The sequence below is a fragment of the Lissotriton helveticus genome, chromosome 2_1 (assembly GCF_964261635.1).
Source record: "Lissotriton helveticus chromosome 2_1, aLisHel1.1, whole genome shotgun sequence".
NCBI classification, from domain to species: Eukaryota; Metazoa; Chordata; class Amphibia; order Caudata; family Salamandridae; genus Lissotriton; species Lissotriton helveticus.
The window spans coordinates 978,904,961-978,921,323 of NC_136059.1; the positions used below are offsets into that span (position 1 = coordinate 978,904,961).

Genomic DNA, 16,363 nt, shown 5'->3' on the forward strand with positions numbered 1-16,363 from the left:
GAAAATGCTAGTTTTGGATTGGGAGACAACAATGTACTACTAGAGGAGATAACGGATGTCTGCAGCTTTGGTTAAGTCCATCAACAAACATGATGGGGAGCTTACAATGGGAAACCATGGACAGTGACTGTTTGATGCATGGGAAGCCAGAAAAGTGCACTGCATTGTGATTCCTTCGTGTTTCTTATTTAAGAGGTACTATGTGTGCCACATTACCGTTCTTGTCAAGCATCCTGCTGTCATCCATTACTCCTGCTGTTGTGCGATGCTTTAAAGAATTAGTCATTCTGCATTCCCCGGCAACTTATGAGACTTATGCAGACCTAACTAGCTCCCACTAGATTCATCTCAAGTGGTGGTGGAAGGGTGAAAGGGACAGGCTGGCATAGATAGATGCAAAAAAGACAATCAGCAGTTTTGTGGTGTCTATGCTCTTTTCGCAAGGACTGGCGCTCTTTCAGGCTACTTAGAGCAACACCCGCACCACAGTACAAAGGTGAATGTGTGATGTCCAGAGTAGGTTTTGTACTATAAGGCTATCCTTTCAGTACACAATACTATGTATGAGCATACTTAACCCCTTGCATGCTCATGACGGCACCACGTCGTCATGAGTCACGGTAGCCCTGTGCTGATGACGGCGTGGTGCCGTCATGCCTCTGCCTCTCCGCCCACGTGGCACTAATTCCCCACCTGTCTGGGCAAATTAATGAGCGGGCACAGTCATAACAGCACTACGCCGTCATAAGCACACACCACCCGTGACGCCCGCCACGCCGTCATGAGCACCGAAGCGCCGCGGCGGAATTCGCGCAGCGGCGAAGGGCTTAAAACGTTTCCCATATTAGAGGAGTGCGATAAATGCAGCACACATGTAATGTGGGAAAGGTTTGGAGAAATTAAAAGATTTTGCAAATGCCTACCTTGAGGATGTGTTATTTTTTGGCACAAAACCCTATCATTGTTCGTAGATAGGGCTTTGTGTCAAAAACGATGGGTGGACGTGTGGGAACGCCCATTTACCCCCATGGGATGCCACCTCGACACAAAGTAGAATGAAGTAGCAAAAAGCACAGTTTTTGTTATTTCAAGGCTTCTTTTTAAAAATGTTTTGCAGTGGAAAGAAAATACTTCACCAACACTTTCCGCCCACTTGCGTCACCTTTCGTGACTTAGCACTATCGAACAATGCTCTTTGTACACTTTCACATGCTTTCCCATGAATCCGCCATCTTGTACCATAGCAGAAGCGTGCATTCTGTGTAGGGGCCACTCTCCCATTCTAACAATGCTAAGTATTTACAAATGCAGGATTGCGGCAATATAAATACAATTTTATGTTATTTATGTGTTTATTAGTGACTTCCCTGCTAGATTTTTTCACGCTGGATGTGACCAAGGATTATGCAAGCAGGAATATTGAATTGTGTCAATTATGCATTGTGTGTTATGTTAACGTACCTCCTGCAACCATACTTAAAAATGTGTTTTAACAATTTAATTATATGTTGGTTTTACAGACTTGCCATCCAAGACTGATAAAATGATTGGCCTTACTAGTAGAAGCAGTGGTTAAAGGCCATAGGTTTACCACTAGAGGCCTGATTACAAATGGAGCACAGAAATATACCGGAGCAGCCATCAAAATTTCAACCCAGGACGTTGTAATCAACAGTACAGCAGGTGCAGTGACAGTGGGGCCCAGGGGTATTAGAGGCCCATTGCACCCATATGGCTGTCTTTAACTACCCAACCTTTGGAGCGGGAACCCAATTTACCATGCTTGCACCAGGGCCCATGGTACCATTGCTATGCCACTGTTTCTATCCAGTATTCCTGCACCTGCAGCATGCAATTTTTGTCGTTTTTTGGAACCAGAATGGGGAATGACATTTGGGTCCTGAAATAGCAATTCTGGGTCAGTTCCTGCCCGGAAATGCTCCCTGCTTTCAGCAGAGGGAATCTTAGTGTGTCAACAGAGTTGGAGTTACCAGGTATGAGTCGACAATCGGTCAACTCGAAATGAGTCTGAGGGGTTACCCCTGCAGAGATACCACTCTGCCTGACTTAAAATCGGCCCCTAATATATATAACTGTGTGGAAGAACCATCATGAATGACTGCATATACCCCACACAGTCCTCACGTGTTCCTGCTCCGTATGTTCCTGTTCTAATGTATGGATCTGGTTATTGTGTCTTGAGTTACAACAATTCTTACCTGCTTCTCAGAGCTGTTGGCACCCATTGTTGACATGGGCGCCCAGAGGTCAGCCAATGAAATATGAATAAAGTTCAGGTGGGAGTACTGGAGCTCTTATTGCACTTATCTCAGACATCTCTCTGTTTTATGGGCATCTCCCTTTCAGTGAAGCCCACAGCCCTACAAGAGAACCCAGCACTACACAGCGGCCCTGCGTCCATGGCACAGAGCAAGAGGTACCGCTCAGATATGTAAATACACAAAGCTGGTTTCTACGGTTATCATTGGCATGACTCGAGCACATCCTTGTTTATTTCTTCTACAGTCCTTGGCATGCTACATTAACCCGGCAATGTTTAATCGTGTGTTCATTTCACAATACATTACATGCAATTCACAAGTGCCATTCATTTTACACTGACAATATTTATAAGTATGTCCCAGCTACTTGACAAGAAGCGCCCTCTGAAGTAGTTATCTTTAAAAGGCCAGGCTTCAGTAACACAAGCGCAGTTCTTGTACCTTGTACTGTTAGAGTCAAGTTCAGGAAGACTTTAAAGCAGTGGTTTTTATGGTGTGATATGTATCTCTTGAACCTTCCTTCTAGGATAGTCCTGAGAAGTCTGCAACGCTGAACCTACATTCAAGTGTTTACTCTAATCGAACGTTCCAGCTAATACTACTTCAGGAGAAAATCCAGACTTTTAACACTTGATCCCAATGCCTGTTTTGATTTCTGATTGTTTCACATTTCATTTTTCTTCTGGCATATTCATGTTGGCATAAATTTACTGCAAACAGGAATTTCCCATTAAAGTGTAAGAAAAAAATAAGTTAAGTAGTATTGCTACAGTAAAGTTTCAAGCTGAATGATACCATGTTTGCTTAAATAGTTTTGTGTGAATTTAGTTCTAGTTCTCAAAAACAAAGTCAAGTGTCAGCTGTTCTCAAGAATGGGTCGCTGGCCATTCTACGAGGACGTATTGAGTATTCTGGAGTCTGAAGAATCCGAGCGGTCATCATAGTCGTCTTCTGTGTAAATGGGCTGCTTGGACCCAATGGGGCATCCATCATCTGGAACGGAGATCCTTGGATCTTCAGAAGGGCGCGTGGGAAGGACAGGGGAACTTCTGAAGACGCTTGCTGTGTTGCCCGAGAAAGGGCTGACATACTGAGATCTCAGTTGGTACTGCTGCTGCAAAGTCATTGTGTTCCACAAGGTCACATCATTGGGAAGAAATGGACTTGCCTGATTTCTTGCTAAAGTATTCCTTAGCATCAGAGGATACCGTGGTGGTTGTGGGAAGGGATGCTGCAGAGGAACTGCCAAAGGATTCGGAACAACACTACTGGAATCCGCAGAGAACCTCAACGTGTCCGGCACTCTGAAGGCTGATCCTACAGACCATTTAGAGGAAGAGATTGGGTAGGAGCCAAGAGCATGTTCAAATATATGGCTGTTGGTCGGTAGTACCAGGCCATCCTGTTCTGCAGAAGTTCTGTCACCAGTGATTGAAGATCGGCTGGAGAGAAGGATCTCCACAGCGCTCACCAGGTCCCCCCCACAGCCTTTCAGGATCAACTCCAGAACTGTTGGCTTTTGGTTCGGGAATATTTTTTTTAACACTTCAAGTGGTGGTCTATTGGCTTTCAAGTTGAAGGGTAGGGACACTGTCCCTGATGGGCCTTCAATCAGGAGGTGGTTTGGCTCAGGTTGGTACTTGGGGCTCTCTGCGCTGCTTTCTGCACTCCCGCCATTCTTCGGCAGAGAGTAACCACTTTCATCCACTGAAACTTCGTCCGGACTGTCGGGGCTGAAGCACGTCTTAGCTTTGGGCACGTCAGGCGAGCTCCTTTGGTCAGCTTCTTTGTCACTGTAGGCATCAACGTTCTCGGTCCCGCTGCTGTCAGCCATTCGCTCTTCAGATAAATCTGCAAAGAAAGAAGCACGGGTTTAATTTTCTGGTTATACCAAGAGTAGAAGGTTTAACATGAATTCTTTAATTCTTGCTATTGGTTTAGAAATACTTTGCAGGAAGGATTGTGAGGCGTTACACAACAACCTGATTAGCTTTACAATTTCCCTCTTCTCTAATTCGAATCAAAAGTAGCTGTCCAAATTTTACATTTAAAACATTGACCTTTGAGTAAACCTTTCATTGATTCAATTGCAAAAACGAGAATAACTGTGCGTATCTTTGTTTGAATACTCATTGTCAGAATAGTAACATCCTTGTTCAAAACAATATTTGCATTAGCCAGAGTTTCATTCCTTTGCTTCCTCCTATCAAAATAATGGTGTGGGTGCAAGTATAGCTTTACAGGAGCAAAGATGTACATATCCTTCTGAATTCGTTTTAATAAAATATAACATTAAAAATACAGCAGGTCTCCATCCGTTTGGGGCACTTTCCACAGGTGTACTGATGATGCAAAATTTGGGGAAAGGTTAGAAAGAACCCAACATAATCTAGGGCCAGATGTAGGTAATTCATATTTACCGACTCTTAAATACCGAATTTTACCGATTCGGTATTTAAGAGTCGGTAAATATGAAGGGGGGAGATGTAGGTATTACAGATTCTGTAAATACCGAATCGTTAAGATTCGGTATTTACCGAATCTGTAAATACCGAATCGGTATTATTTGTATTGCCCATTGATTCCTATGGGCCTTGAAGCCCATAGGAATCAATGGGCAATACCGATTCTGTAATTACAGAATCGATAAATACCGAATTTGGCAAGGGTGCAGGGGGTGTCACTTTGACACCCTCTGGCACCCCAAAAATAGGCATGTGCGCCATGTGGCACACAGACATGCCCTAAGGGCATGTCTGTCTGTCACGTGGCTAGGTGTGCATGCACACATGTGCATGGACACCTGAATTCGGTATTTTAACACCCAATTGGATTGGGTGGTAAAATACCGAATTTGTAGGGCCTTTGGGACTCAGAAGAGTCCCACCTACATCTGGAAGGTACCGAATCGGTAAAAATACCGATTCGGTATTTTACAGATTCTGTAAATTTACCGATTCGGTAAATTTACAGAATCTGTAAAATCTGGCCCCCTACATCTCAAGATGCCAAATACCGGTCGGAAACGGCCGAATTCGGCCGTTTCCGACCGGTATTTGCCACCTACATCGGGCCCCTAGTGCTCCTCTATTTAAAATGTTCACAAATTTCACCCACTAAAAGTAGAACAGTATGATCATTCTTAACACTACTGATCGAGAGGAAATCGCCTTCAAAAGTATAAACCGAATTACGACATCTTTTGAGAGAAAAATAATAAACGTGCACCAACCACAAATTCGAGAAAAATTTGCAAAATGAGAGAATTTTAGTTACTGCATCGTAAAAGCATGCATTCAAAGAATTTGACTAGATGATATAATTTGTACAAGTAACCTAGACAGTGATTTATTAATTTAGAAAGTACTTTTTTATTAACGTGCATTAGAAACGTGTAAATGATGATTAATTATACTAAATATCTCCATATCGTCTCCACTATCTTCATTATTTCTGTCCAAATAAATGTGCATTCTTAATCCTGTTAAGCGATGATCAGAAAGGATCCTATTAGAGATATTACTGAGCATTAAAATCTAATGATTTTATTCTCCATTACCTCATCTGAGCTTTTAGTGTGTATGATTTTTGGCTCGCCTACATTTCTTCAGGGGATTTGGGTTTGCTATAGTAATGCTTTATCTTTATAGCATTTTATAAGAGTAATTTACATGAGCTTAATTTCTAGTTTGTAGTTCAGTTATCCAATTCCTGGTCTTCATTGGATGACTGCTGGCTCCCTTACATCCAACCCCTCTCGGCACAAAGCAAGGTCCATCGGAGGACCAAGGGAGAGTGGTATGCTCATTTGATAATCAAAAAACCATAGTTCATTGACTTTGGGCCCAGTAAATGCTACAGCACTGCTAAACTTTTGTTACTTCTCAATGGAGCAAAAGCTGACAACGTAGAACTTTTCACCATGTATAATTCCATTAGTAGCTAATGCAGTACACTCACTCATTCTTGTGGGGTCATTTATACCATGGAAGGCCTCCCGGGTATAAATGGCCTCTGCTCCCCGGTATCACGGCAGAGATCTCTATGCTTTCAGCACAATTTCTGGCACTGTAGTTGTTCTGAAGGCAGAGCACTTTGCAGAACAAGCATCATGTTGTTTTTGTGGGAGTTGGTTTTTAAGGGAAAAAAAACAATGGCCAAAACTCTCTTGTGAGTTTTGTCCCTGCACGTCGAGGTTATAGTTTGATTTCCCTGCCTCGGATAGGCAGGACTTGGATGGCAGACCAGGATAGAAAAATTCAGTGATGGTCAGCCCACCCTATGTAGGGTGGATCAACTGCCAATATGACCTGCATGCCTATGAAAGACTTTTAAATGGGGTGAGGGAACTGTGAATTTCAAGAAGCGTGAGATCCACCAATTTATAGCTGTTCACCCACTCTGCAAAAGCCTAAATGACCCCATTGGTCCGTTAAAAAAGTTCATTAAGGGTTTTCAGTTATAGCTGTCTACAAAGTGGACATTTTTACCACATAATTTTTTTGCTAACTCAATTTTTTCCTACGTTAATTCTTTGCACGTCCGACTGTCTGGAAACAAATTTCCATGTTCCAGAAAATTCAAAATAATCTGCACTCATCATTGTAGTTGTCAACACTCGAGCAACACGATCTTCAATTTTAAAACAACCTCGCTGGCTCCCTGTGACCAAGTAGACACAATTAATTCAAAAAATGAAATGATACAAATCTTCTGAAAAATTTAAATATTTTTATTTTGACTTTTTGGTAAGCTTCCCGCTTGCGCCTCTGCTTTCATGCAGTTGGCCACTTGTGCTAGCACTCACAACTTGCTCAAACATGGAATGTCTGTTTTTATACGAGAATACCACAAAGTCTACCTCTGTCTCATGATTAACCAAATAAGATATCTTACAGACCGCTGTAGACTGTTAAGCTTCCAGAAGGAGCTATTTCATAAGGTTTTCACAAATTCTTTGATTTTGGGACATGTTCATGCAATACTATTGGCCCGATTATGATGTTGAACGGATCGCCACCAACAGGCCATCGGTGGCAGCTTGTCCGACAATGGAGGTTGCGGCCCATCTGCCGCATAATGATGTGGTTGGGTTTTGTCCCCCCAAACATCAATGCACTGTGTGCCAGGCACAGGTGCCTGGCACACAGTGCATGGGTGATTCAAAACATAGCTTTTTCAATTGTGGCTTGTGCTGCGGCCCTTTTTCAGCCCGCAGCATAAGCCGAAATTGTGAAAGACATGTGTCCGACCGTCTTCACCCTGGTTGGATCGTAATAAGGCAGGTGGCACCACCGACTACATGTCGGGCGGTCGAGCGGTCTCCATCCCGATACGATGACAGCCAGGCGCTTGTACGACCGTCATTGTAATGAGGGCAAATGTGTCATGTGCAATGTTAACATATAAATGAAGAAAATTTTCCCCAACTGGAGTCCCCTTCAGCACTGCAAAATGTCCCTCGTTTCTGAGGGATCCTTGTTCACAATAAATCAAAAAGTCATCCAATTTTTGAGCTTTAAACTTTTTAATTCATCAAATAGGTTGTATTCTTATTTGTCATGCCACTTTTTCCAGAAAAATGATTCATTCTTTTCTTTCCTTTCAGTTTTCAATAGTAACATTCAATCTCATGTCATCCCAACCCAATGCATTTCAGACTACGGAAGCCCTTCATTAGGGAACAAAAGTTCTGAAAATCAATTACATATATGTGAGGAAATAACGAATACTTAAGCCAAAATCAGCCATTTCTCAGACAAAGTACCAGAAGCTCAATATAGGCCTCCTAACGGGACTGTACAAGAACATGCACATTCTAGACACCTTCTAGAAACATCATACATCTTATTTTCATGTTATCAATCAATGCAGAGTGTAAAACATGTCAGCATGGAAAGAGGTCAAAACAGTGTTCGAACATCCTCATCTCCCAAGTGATCCAAGATATCTGTTTGTCCATTCTACTAAAGTTTGCGATGATCACACTGGACATAAGTAAATATTGGGTGCTCTAAGTGTAAACTATACACACACAGTGAGAAAAACGTGAAACAGCTCCATGCAAAGTGACCCGTGTGATCAAATTTATCTCCATGAAAGATAGTCTGTTTAAGCGCAGCATGAATTTAGAACCCGTAGACGGGGTGATCAAAAATAACCAAGGTGAAACACAATAACTCAATGAAAAACCTCCAAAGGTTAAGTAGCAGTACTTACTTTCGGGGCCACTCATGTGCGCACAGACGTGCTTTACAAAAGTGAACACGTAAATAGGAAATGTGGGTTTAGATAACGCTCAGAGTGCTTACGGTTCTCGAACGTAGACCGACTGGAACACAAGGTTCGGCGGCAGCCATCCTAAAGTGTTCACTATAAGGATACTTGCAAGTTAAAAGTGTAAAGAAAACACCAAAACTGGTGTAAAAAGTAACTACGTGGACAGCAACCAAGTATGCTGTCAAGTATAGGGCAGTCAAATAGAGAACCAGCTTTTCAGAAGAAAAGATAAAAACGGATGGAAACGGCTTAAATAACACAAGAGCTCAAATCGAAGTGAGAACCACCGAGTGAAATGAATAGATTTTGAGACTAATGAAATTACCCATGAACCATATCTTCATAAAGTGCTCAACCTATATAAAAACTGTCGAACGGGATGCAAGACATATCAACTTAAGATGTATTCTCATACAATCGCTTTGGAGGTCCTCCACACATATTTCATAGATAACAACTGAACTACATTCTGTCATTCAACCCATTGGGATTGAGTGTGTCAAGTCTTTTTATCCCAAAATTCTCTCTTTGAACTAAGAATTTGTGCATGTCTCTCCATTCTCATTTCTCAACCTTTTCCAAAATCATAAATTGCGCTATCAGGAAACCGCAAACACTTGTAAATCCATGAGAGACAGGCCCAATTGTAAGACTGGTGCTACTGTAAACCACAACCAGTTTACAAAGGACGTTACTATGTAAACTTGATTGTTCAAAATTATCCTTTGATTTCTCTGCCTATATATCCGTTCTATTTCACAAGCACTCTTCTTCCTCACACTCCACTTGGAGCAACGCCTTTTTTCTGTTTTGAAGCATTGTTTACAGTGATCTGTTATAATAACGTAGAAATTAAACAGTCACTATTAGAGCTATTTATGGTGCTTCTGTGTCATTTTGAGGATATGTTTAATTGAATTGAGATAGAATTGGGGTACAGATATGATGCAATTGGATTTTTATGTGTTCCATTTATATAATTCTTGAATTAAATAATACCTTTCAGAACTAAAAATCAACTAGAAGTAGTCTAGGACCATTGTTTTCTATACCAATACCTACGTTGTTGGCATCTGAGAATTCTTGCCCTTGGTTTTCTTGGTCGCTACTTGCACTGATTTCATTTCTGTATTTTCTTTATCCCCTCCAGGTTCGTCTTTCGACACACTCAAGGATCAGAGAGTGTACCCTTCTGCACGCTTCAATCTGAGTAAATATTGGGTACTAGATTTGGATATTTTGGAGAGCGTGACCCCAACACATTAGCAATGTTAATGTATTACATCTAAGAAGAGGGGAAGCTCAGTCTTCTTTGGCTCCCACACATTTTTCACACAGTGTATTTCAGTGAGATGTTATGCTCTTGAGTTACCTCTTCTTTCCCACCCTTTCCATGTCTCGGCAAGCACACTTGTAAGTCAGTATAAGGCGCACTGGATGGTGTAATGGAGGTGGCGTTTCTGTGGAGAACAAACCATGGAGTTTTTCCTTCATGCCTGTAGTAGGTGCTAGTCTGTTTGAAGAACTAATTTGAAGTGCTAGCGCCTCTATGTTCTTGATTCTGAACTATACCATATTCCTGTTAGTACCAAAATGTCCCTAATGTCTACAAAAACAGGACCTGTGGAATATTCTTAAAAATATGTGGGATGACTTAATGCACCCCCCTGAGTGTCATGCTTCATCATCGGTCCTCCTGCACTCGCTAAAGAATCCTCTAATGGCAGACGGGCCCTCAGATGTGTTGAGGGTACTTGCAAGGATAAGGGGTAAAGGATCCAGACAAAGAACAAACATAAAAATCTCGCTCACCTACCCGACGAAACTAACATCTGTAATAACAGGTGGTGATGACGTGGCTAAAACTTAAATGTGGATGCAATTGGAGAGTATTATTGCTACTACATCTGACAGGTCAACATATTCCAGCCCTATCTGAAGCCTATGAAGGTCTGAGGCTTTCTTCAGGAACGGGATCCTTATATTTTGGTATGTTTAGTCCCTGACTTCATGCGTACACATCAAGCAATCACACATTCAATACCAATATGATGTTAATTCTGGTGAGCGAAGGGTTGGTCTTTCGAATGGCGTTTGTGAGCCTCTGTACAAATACAAAAAGGAAAATAAATAGTAAATGAAATTTGGTGATGTATGGACATAAAATCATAACGACCAATTACAAAGACACAAGGGACAGACACATTTATGCAGCGAGGAAAGCCTCCTAAAAGTCACATGCTGGACTGTTGCGGAATAACCCACAATGTAGCCCTTAGCTAAGCTACATGGTAAGTGTAGTCCTGCTCAGATATACACAAGACCAGCGTCGACCAGTGCAAGAGTGCCTTAAAAAACGCTATAATACACCCGTTTATTTAGGGCTCCTACATTTTAGCAAAAAATGTTTAATTGTTTATTTCATTAGAAATACAAAAGCTGGTGAATTTCCAAGATTGTACAAAGGCCCTCATACACAGTTTAATTAAACTCCATCGGGTGCTGCGGGATCTCTCTAGAATGCTACTTGCATGTCCTTGTTGTAGCTTCTTACTGCGACCCAGGTCTAGAGAGCTCCCACGGCACCCGATGGAGTTCAATTACACACCCATAAAGTTATAGGTAGAACAATAACCTATAAAACCGTTGAATACATGAAATCATGGCGAAGATGAGTAAGTGACATTAGCTTACCCAATGTGTCAAAGCAATCTATCACGTTATCGCTGTGACTAAGGTCCTGACGAAAGTCCACCAATCTTTAGAGACACCCATGGACTGAAACATGTCAACCACTGAAAACATCATTATATAGGTGCGGTGGACCATTCACACATCCACCAGAGCACCACACATTGTTTTTAATCGTACCCCATCCTGACGAATAAAACAAGACTACAGGATAGGAGGTATTTTTAATTTATCACTTTTTTCCGCTAACACTATCGAAATCACGATCGTCAAAGAACCAGATCGTCTCCCTCCAAGTGGAGGAAGGTTGACTGCCTGGAGAACGGTAAACTCAGGTAGAAATGGACCGAATGAGAAAACCAATCACCTAACCTTCTCAAGCGTAGAACCAAGATATACTGCTGCCCACGGGTTAGAGTGTTGAGGGCCTTTGTACAACACTTACAGACCCCGGCTTTTTCAAGATAAGTGGTTCATTCTCTTTTGATTATAAACTATTAAGCATGAAAGCAGAATTAATCACTGTTTCTTCCTCCCTTCTCTTGATATTTTGGAATTTCCAAACTAGCATAGACTGGTGCAGGGCGGCCTTACATAAGCTGCAATACACCCGTTTTTTTGGGACTCCTACATTTTACTCAAAAAACAGAGGCTGGTGTATTTCCACATGGCCTGGGGAATAAAAAGTACCCAAAGGTATTGTGTTAATACTGCAATTACCGTATATATGACGTTATATTTCACGGGCTAAATACAAATCCAGCCTAAAGTTATTTAAGGAAAGAAGAAAAATGCTGTAACAATTAACGTGTCTCTGTTTTCTTCCTTCCCTCCTGATATCCAGAGGTTGCCAGTGAAGCCAACTGCATAATACAAAACCAAGGCAGGAAGCTGGCCTTCCTTGTTCACCTTTCAAACCTCAGTGAATGGATTATCCACTTACATTAGGTGACAGGACTCTTATAAAGGTACAGAGTGACCATTCCCTAAACCAAAGTGACAAAGCGAGGATGTTACGGTCTTCCCAAACCCATGACTCCGTAATGTATCATGACTTGACACTGACATGTAGCCAAACGCGTTAGGCAGCCCCAAAAGCTGTAGTATGCAATATTGAGTAAGTAATATTGTGATACCAGCATATGGAAACCAACATATTGATTAAGGACCAAATTATCAAGGAGGCAATTATATATAGGTAAGCATAGATTTACTATACTGAACTCCACATCTATGCACCTATAAATATAGATATAAATATACTTATCTGCTGATATTTCGGTGCTCTGTATTTTGTCTACAATGTTCTGGAATCTCGATATTTCCTACTTGATATTCCATACCCCCACTGCCCCAAAGCAGTCACAATGTCATCACAGAGGACCTGATGGCATCCTCAGGTAACTTCCCCATTTGTTCCATTCTCTTGCCCACTGATCTCTCTATAGACCTCTCAGGTCAGTTTGAAGATCTTGGCATATCTGGTTGACCTTTGGGGACACATTACAAGAGCTCCTGTAATTTTAATGGTGCTGGTAAAATACCGTCCCAATTTGGAATTCCAAGATGCTGCAGATCTGCTGCATTTCGCTCTGAGATTTCAGGTGAAATACTGTAGAGAAATGTGTAGTAACTGGGAGCATTGGTTGTGGTAATCCTGATTCCCCTAGAAATTTCTTATTTCAAAGAGAACGCTCAGGTTCCCACTCATAATCTGAGTAATTCAAACTCCACACTTCTCCCAATTACAGGTGCCTCCAGTTTTAGTAGTACTAGAGGTACAGGACTGAATATCGAGCCATTTTGCATTTTAAAGACTCTTTGTATTTTGTTAAACTGCCTAGCACATGGTTATTGGATTTTTTCATTCCTGGAGTAGTCTTTTGTGGTTGATTTGAAAATTTCTGACTCTTACCCACTTGTAGATAGGTGGTTTAAGGGCGTGATATCAATTTAAAACAGTGTTTATCCCTTTCAAGTGTTTTCCAGAAATCACTAATCTTTTACTTAGAAGCATGTGTAGTTAGTAATTAAAAGAGAAAAACAATAATCTTCTGAACATTAGTTTCTCAGCTTTTAAGTGATGGATTATTGTGTCACAATGTATTTTTCAACCCTAATACCATCTGACATAGATGGTTCCAAGTTCCAACTCATTACTAAATGTTAACCAATCCAAATCCAAAAGACTTTATTCGGATAACACAGTATCCATAAAAGTAGAGCATAAACAAGGATTAAAATCACAATAAACAATTAAATACCATAATCAAAATTCATAGTATAGTGAGCAGTAAACAGATGAACTACCTAGTAAAACAATTAGCAGCCATTGTGCATATTTCATGTAATATTTACAAAAGAATAGGAAATGTAAAAGTGTTTGTCTGCTCTGTCCATCACATGGGCATGGCAGGTAATCAAGTTTTGCATTGTACCCAAGGGGAAAACAAAGCAAGTATCTTACAGTCCCAGCTCTTAGACGAAAGAGAAGTCCTCTCTCCCAACGCGACATCGGTAATGTAATGTAGCTAGGCAAGCAGTGTTTGGTTTGCTCTATGGGTCTGAATTTGGCAACAGTTTGTTTATTTGATTCTCTCTCTAGTCTTTCCACACATAAAGTGCATACCGTGCTGACCTAATGACTTTTATATCTACAGTCTCAGCTGTCTTTGGGCTTAAAAACAATCTTTCAAAGTTGACACTTTTCAGGCTCCTATTGAACCCAGTGAGCCATGGGATATCCATTCCTTACTCACTGCTAATACAATCGTCTATTATCTCACTAGTGAGAGATGCTGCAGTGTTTTTCATTATAGCTAACCAAAACAAAGAAGGGCGTGCCCTTATAAAATCTTTGATATAACTTAATTTTAATTCACTGTGACATATATACTGAGGAGTAGAGATTGGTGCACCCAAAAGCTTTCTGCAAAATCTATTTTACTCTAATTGAACACTAGAGCTTTTAGCAATGCCCCAAGTCTCTGAGCCGTAGGTGGCTATTGTTATGCACTGTGATTTAAAAACCTTTAAGACCGCTGGGATTGCCCCGATCTTTTTGGGCGGGGGAGACTGAGGATAGAGTTAGAGGCCTTTGAGAACTTATTCTTACACTGCACCATATGTTCAGACCAGGTGCCGTTCGCAGCAAAGACCATCCCAGATAGGGAAAAGTGGCAGTACAAGTTTTTTTTTTTTCACAAACTTTATTCGACAATTAAGTCATAAAAGTATACATACATATATTTACACAAATGTTAATTAAAAAGTCATAAAAAATCCATACAATAAATATTTTAAAAAGTATTAAACTAGAATAGACTATGCCGAATTACAGTTTAAAAAGAGGATAAAAACAAGTTCATCAACATACATTTATCCAGAGGAGTATTGCACAAAAATTCACAAGGGTTAGCCCCAGTATACATGGGCAAATACAGCTTAATCTTCACATAGTTACCGCTGTATATTTTGTGCGGATTACCCAAGCCCATTTCAAGAATTTAGCCACAGCAACAGCGATTCTGGGCGTCGGGTCTGTAGTTAAAATTCTCAAAGCCTCAGCATGTCTGTGTATCCCAAGCAGTTTACATATTTGGCTTGATCCACATAGTTCTGGGGGCAGTGTACAGGGGACAAAAAAATAAAAAGTGACTAATTGACTCTTGGTCCTCCCCAAAATTGGGACAACTGTCGTTTCCACTTTTATCTGCCCATTTAACCGTAAAGGATCTTACTGGGAGTGATCCTACCCTAAGCTGGAAATAGAGCTTGCGATCCTGTTGTTTACAAATAATATCCCAGTATTGTTCCAGTTTTGGTTGGGCTTTAATGTCCATGAAACGACCAGTTAAATGAGCGGAGAGACCCTCTGACCTTACTTCTGTGATCACCATCTCCCAATACTTTTCTTTTAGCAATTTTTTAGAGGGAAACTGAGCGTTTTCCGGGTCCTCCCATAAGTCACTCATTCCTAATTTAAGGAGTATCGACCTGATGTTCTTAAGCCAATGTATTCTTTGGCCCGTGTCCTTAGCCATTATCTCCCTTAAACCCTGGGCATAATGCTGTAATTCTTCTGTTGTCCATAAACGGCGCCAGTAAAGGACTGGACGCAAAAGGGCAAGATCCTGGACCGCCTTTTTTCCAAGATCCCACATTAGCGGTATTAACGGGGTACTTGTAGGAACGCTAGTAGCTTTTCAGAGGAATTCATTTTCAGCTAGCGTTAGCTTTCTAAGATCTTCAAAACCCCAGAGTTCGGCTCCATATAGGGCCGAACCTAAGACCTTCATCCCGTATACTTCCAATAAGGGGCTAATGGGCTTAGTTGTTGAGGAGGTAAATTTTTTCAAAAGGATGCCTGCCTGCTGGCGGAGATTTAGGACCGCAATGTCCAATTGGCTAGACCACCCCAAGGGTAACCCCCAGGTAGGTGAAAGCATCTACACGCTCCAGCGGGGAGCCATTGATATTAATCAGCCCTCTAAAAGGTCTATTTGACCCGCACGTTTTACGGCCAGTCAGAACCATATACTTAGTTTTTGTCGTATTTATTTCTAGGCCCCTATTCAAACAGAAATCTTCAAACCGCTTCAGTGCTTGCTGGAGTCCACTCAGGGTCTTTGAGATGATGAGAGTGTCGTCCGCGAAAATGAGGATCGGGACCCGCTCACCGGACATCGCAGGGGCATCGGTCGGGACCAGGGAGAATAAATCCGCAACCCCATTCACGAAGAGCGAGAATAAGGTGGGCGCCATAACGCAACCCTGCCTCACTCCACGCTCCACCCGAAAGGGCACGGTAACCTCCCCCTGGGAACCCCACCGTACCCGAGTGAAGGTATCCTCATGCAAGCGGACAATCAAACTCAGCAATTCAGGTGCCATCCCCAGATCCGCTAAAACTTTCCATAGAGTATTACGAGGGACCAGGTCAAAAGCCGCTTTTAAGTCAACAAAAACGGCATACAAAGTGCCCTTTTCCAGGACCACGGTACGCCAGTATAACATGATGAACCGGAAAACCTGGTCTATGGTACCTGTTTTTGGGCGGAAACCAGCCTGGAGGTGACTTAAAATATTGTCATTATTCATCCAGGTCTGAA

General features: G+C 41.6%; 1 protein-coding gene across 1 annotated transcript in view; it reads right to left on the reverse strand.

The window, feature by feature from the left end:
* Nucleotides 1–2,552: 2,552 nt before the first annotated feature.
* Nucleotides 2,553–16,363, reverse strand: part of DMRT3 (doublesex and mab-3 related transcription factor 3) — a 65,150-nt gene continuing 51,339 nt past the window's right edge. The window contains exon 2 of the mRNA XM_078677403.1: nt 2,553–4,133. Coding sequence (XP_078533529.1) covers nt 3,172–4,133 — 962 coding nt within the window. The 3' untranslated portion in view covers nt 2,553–3,171. The remainder of the gene's footprint in view (nt 4,134–16,363) is intronic.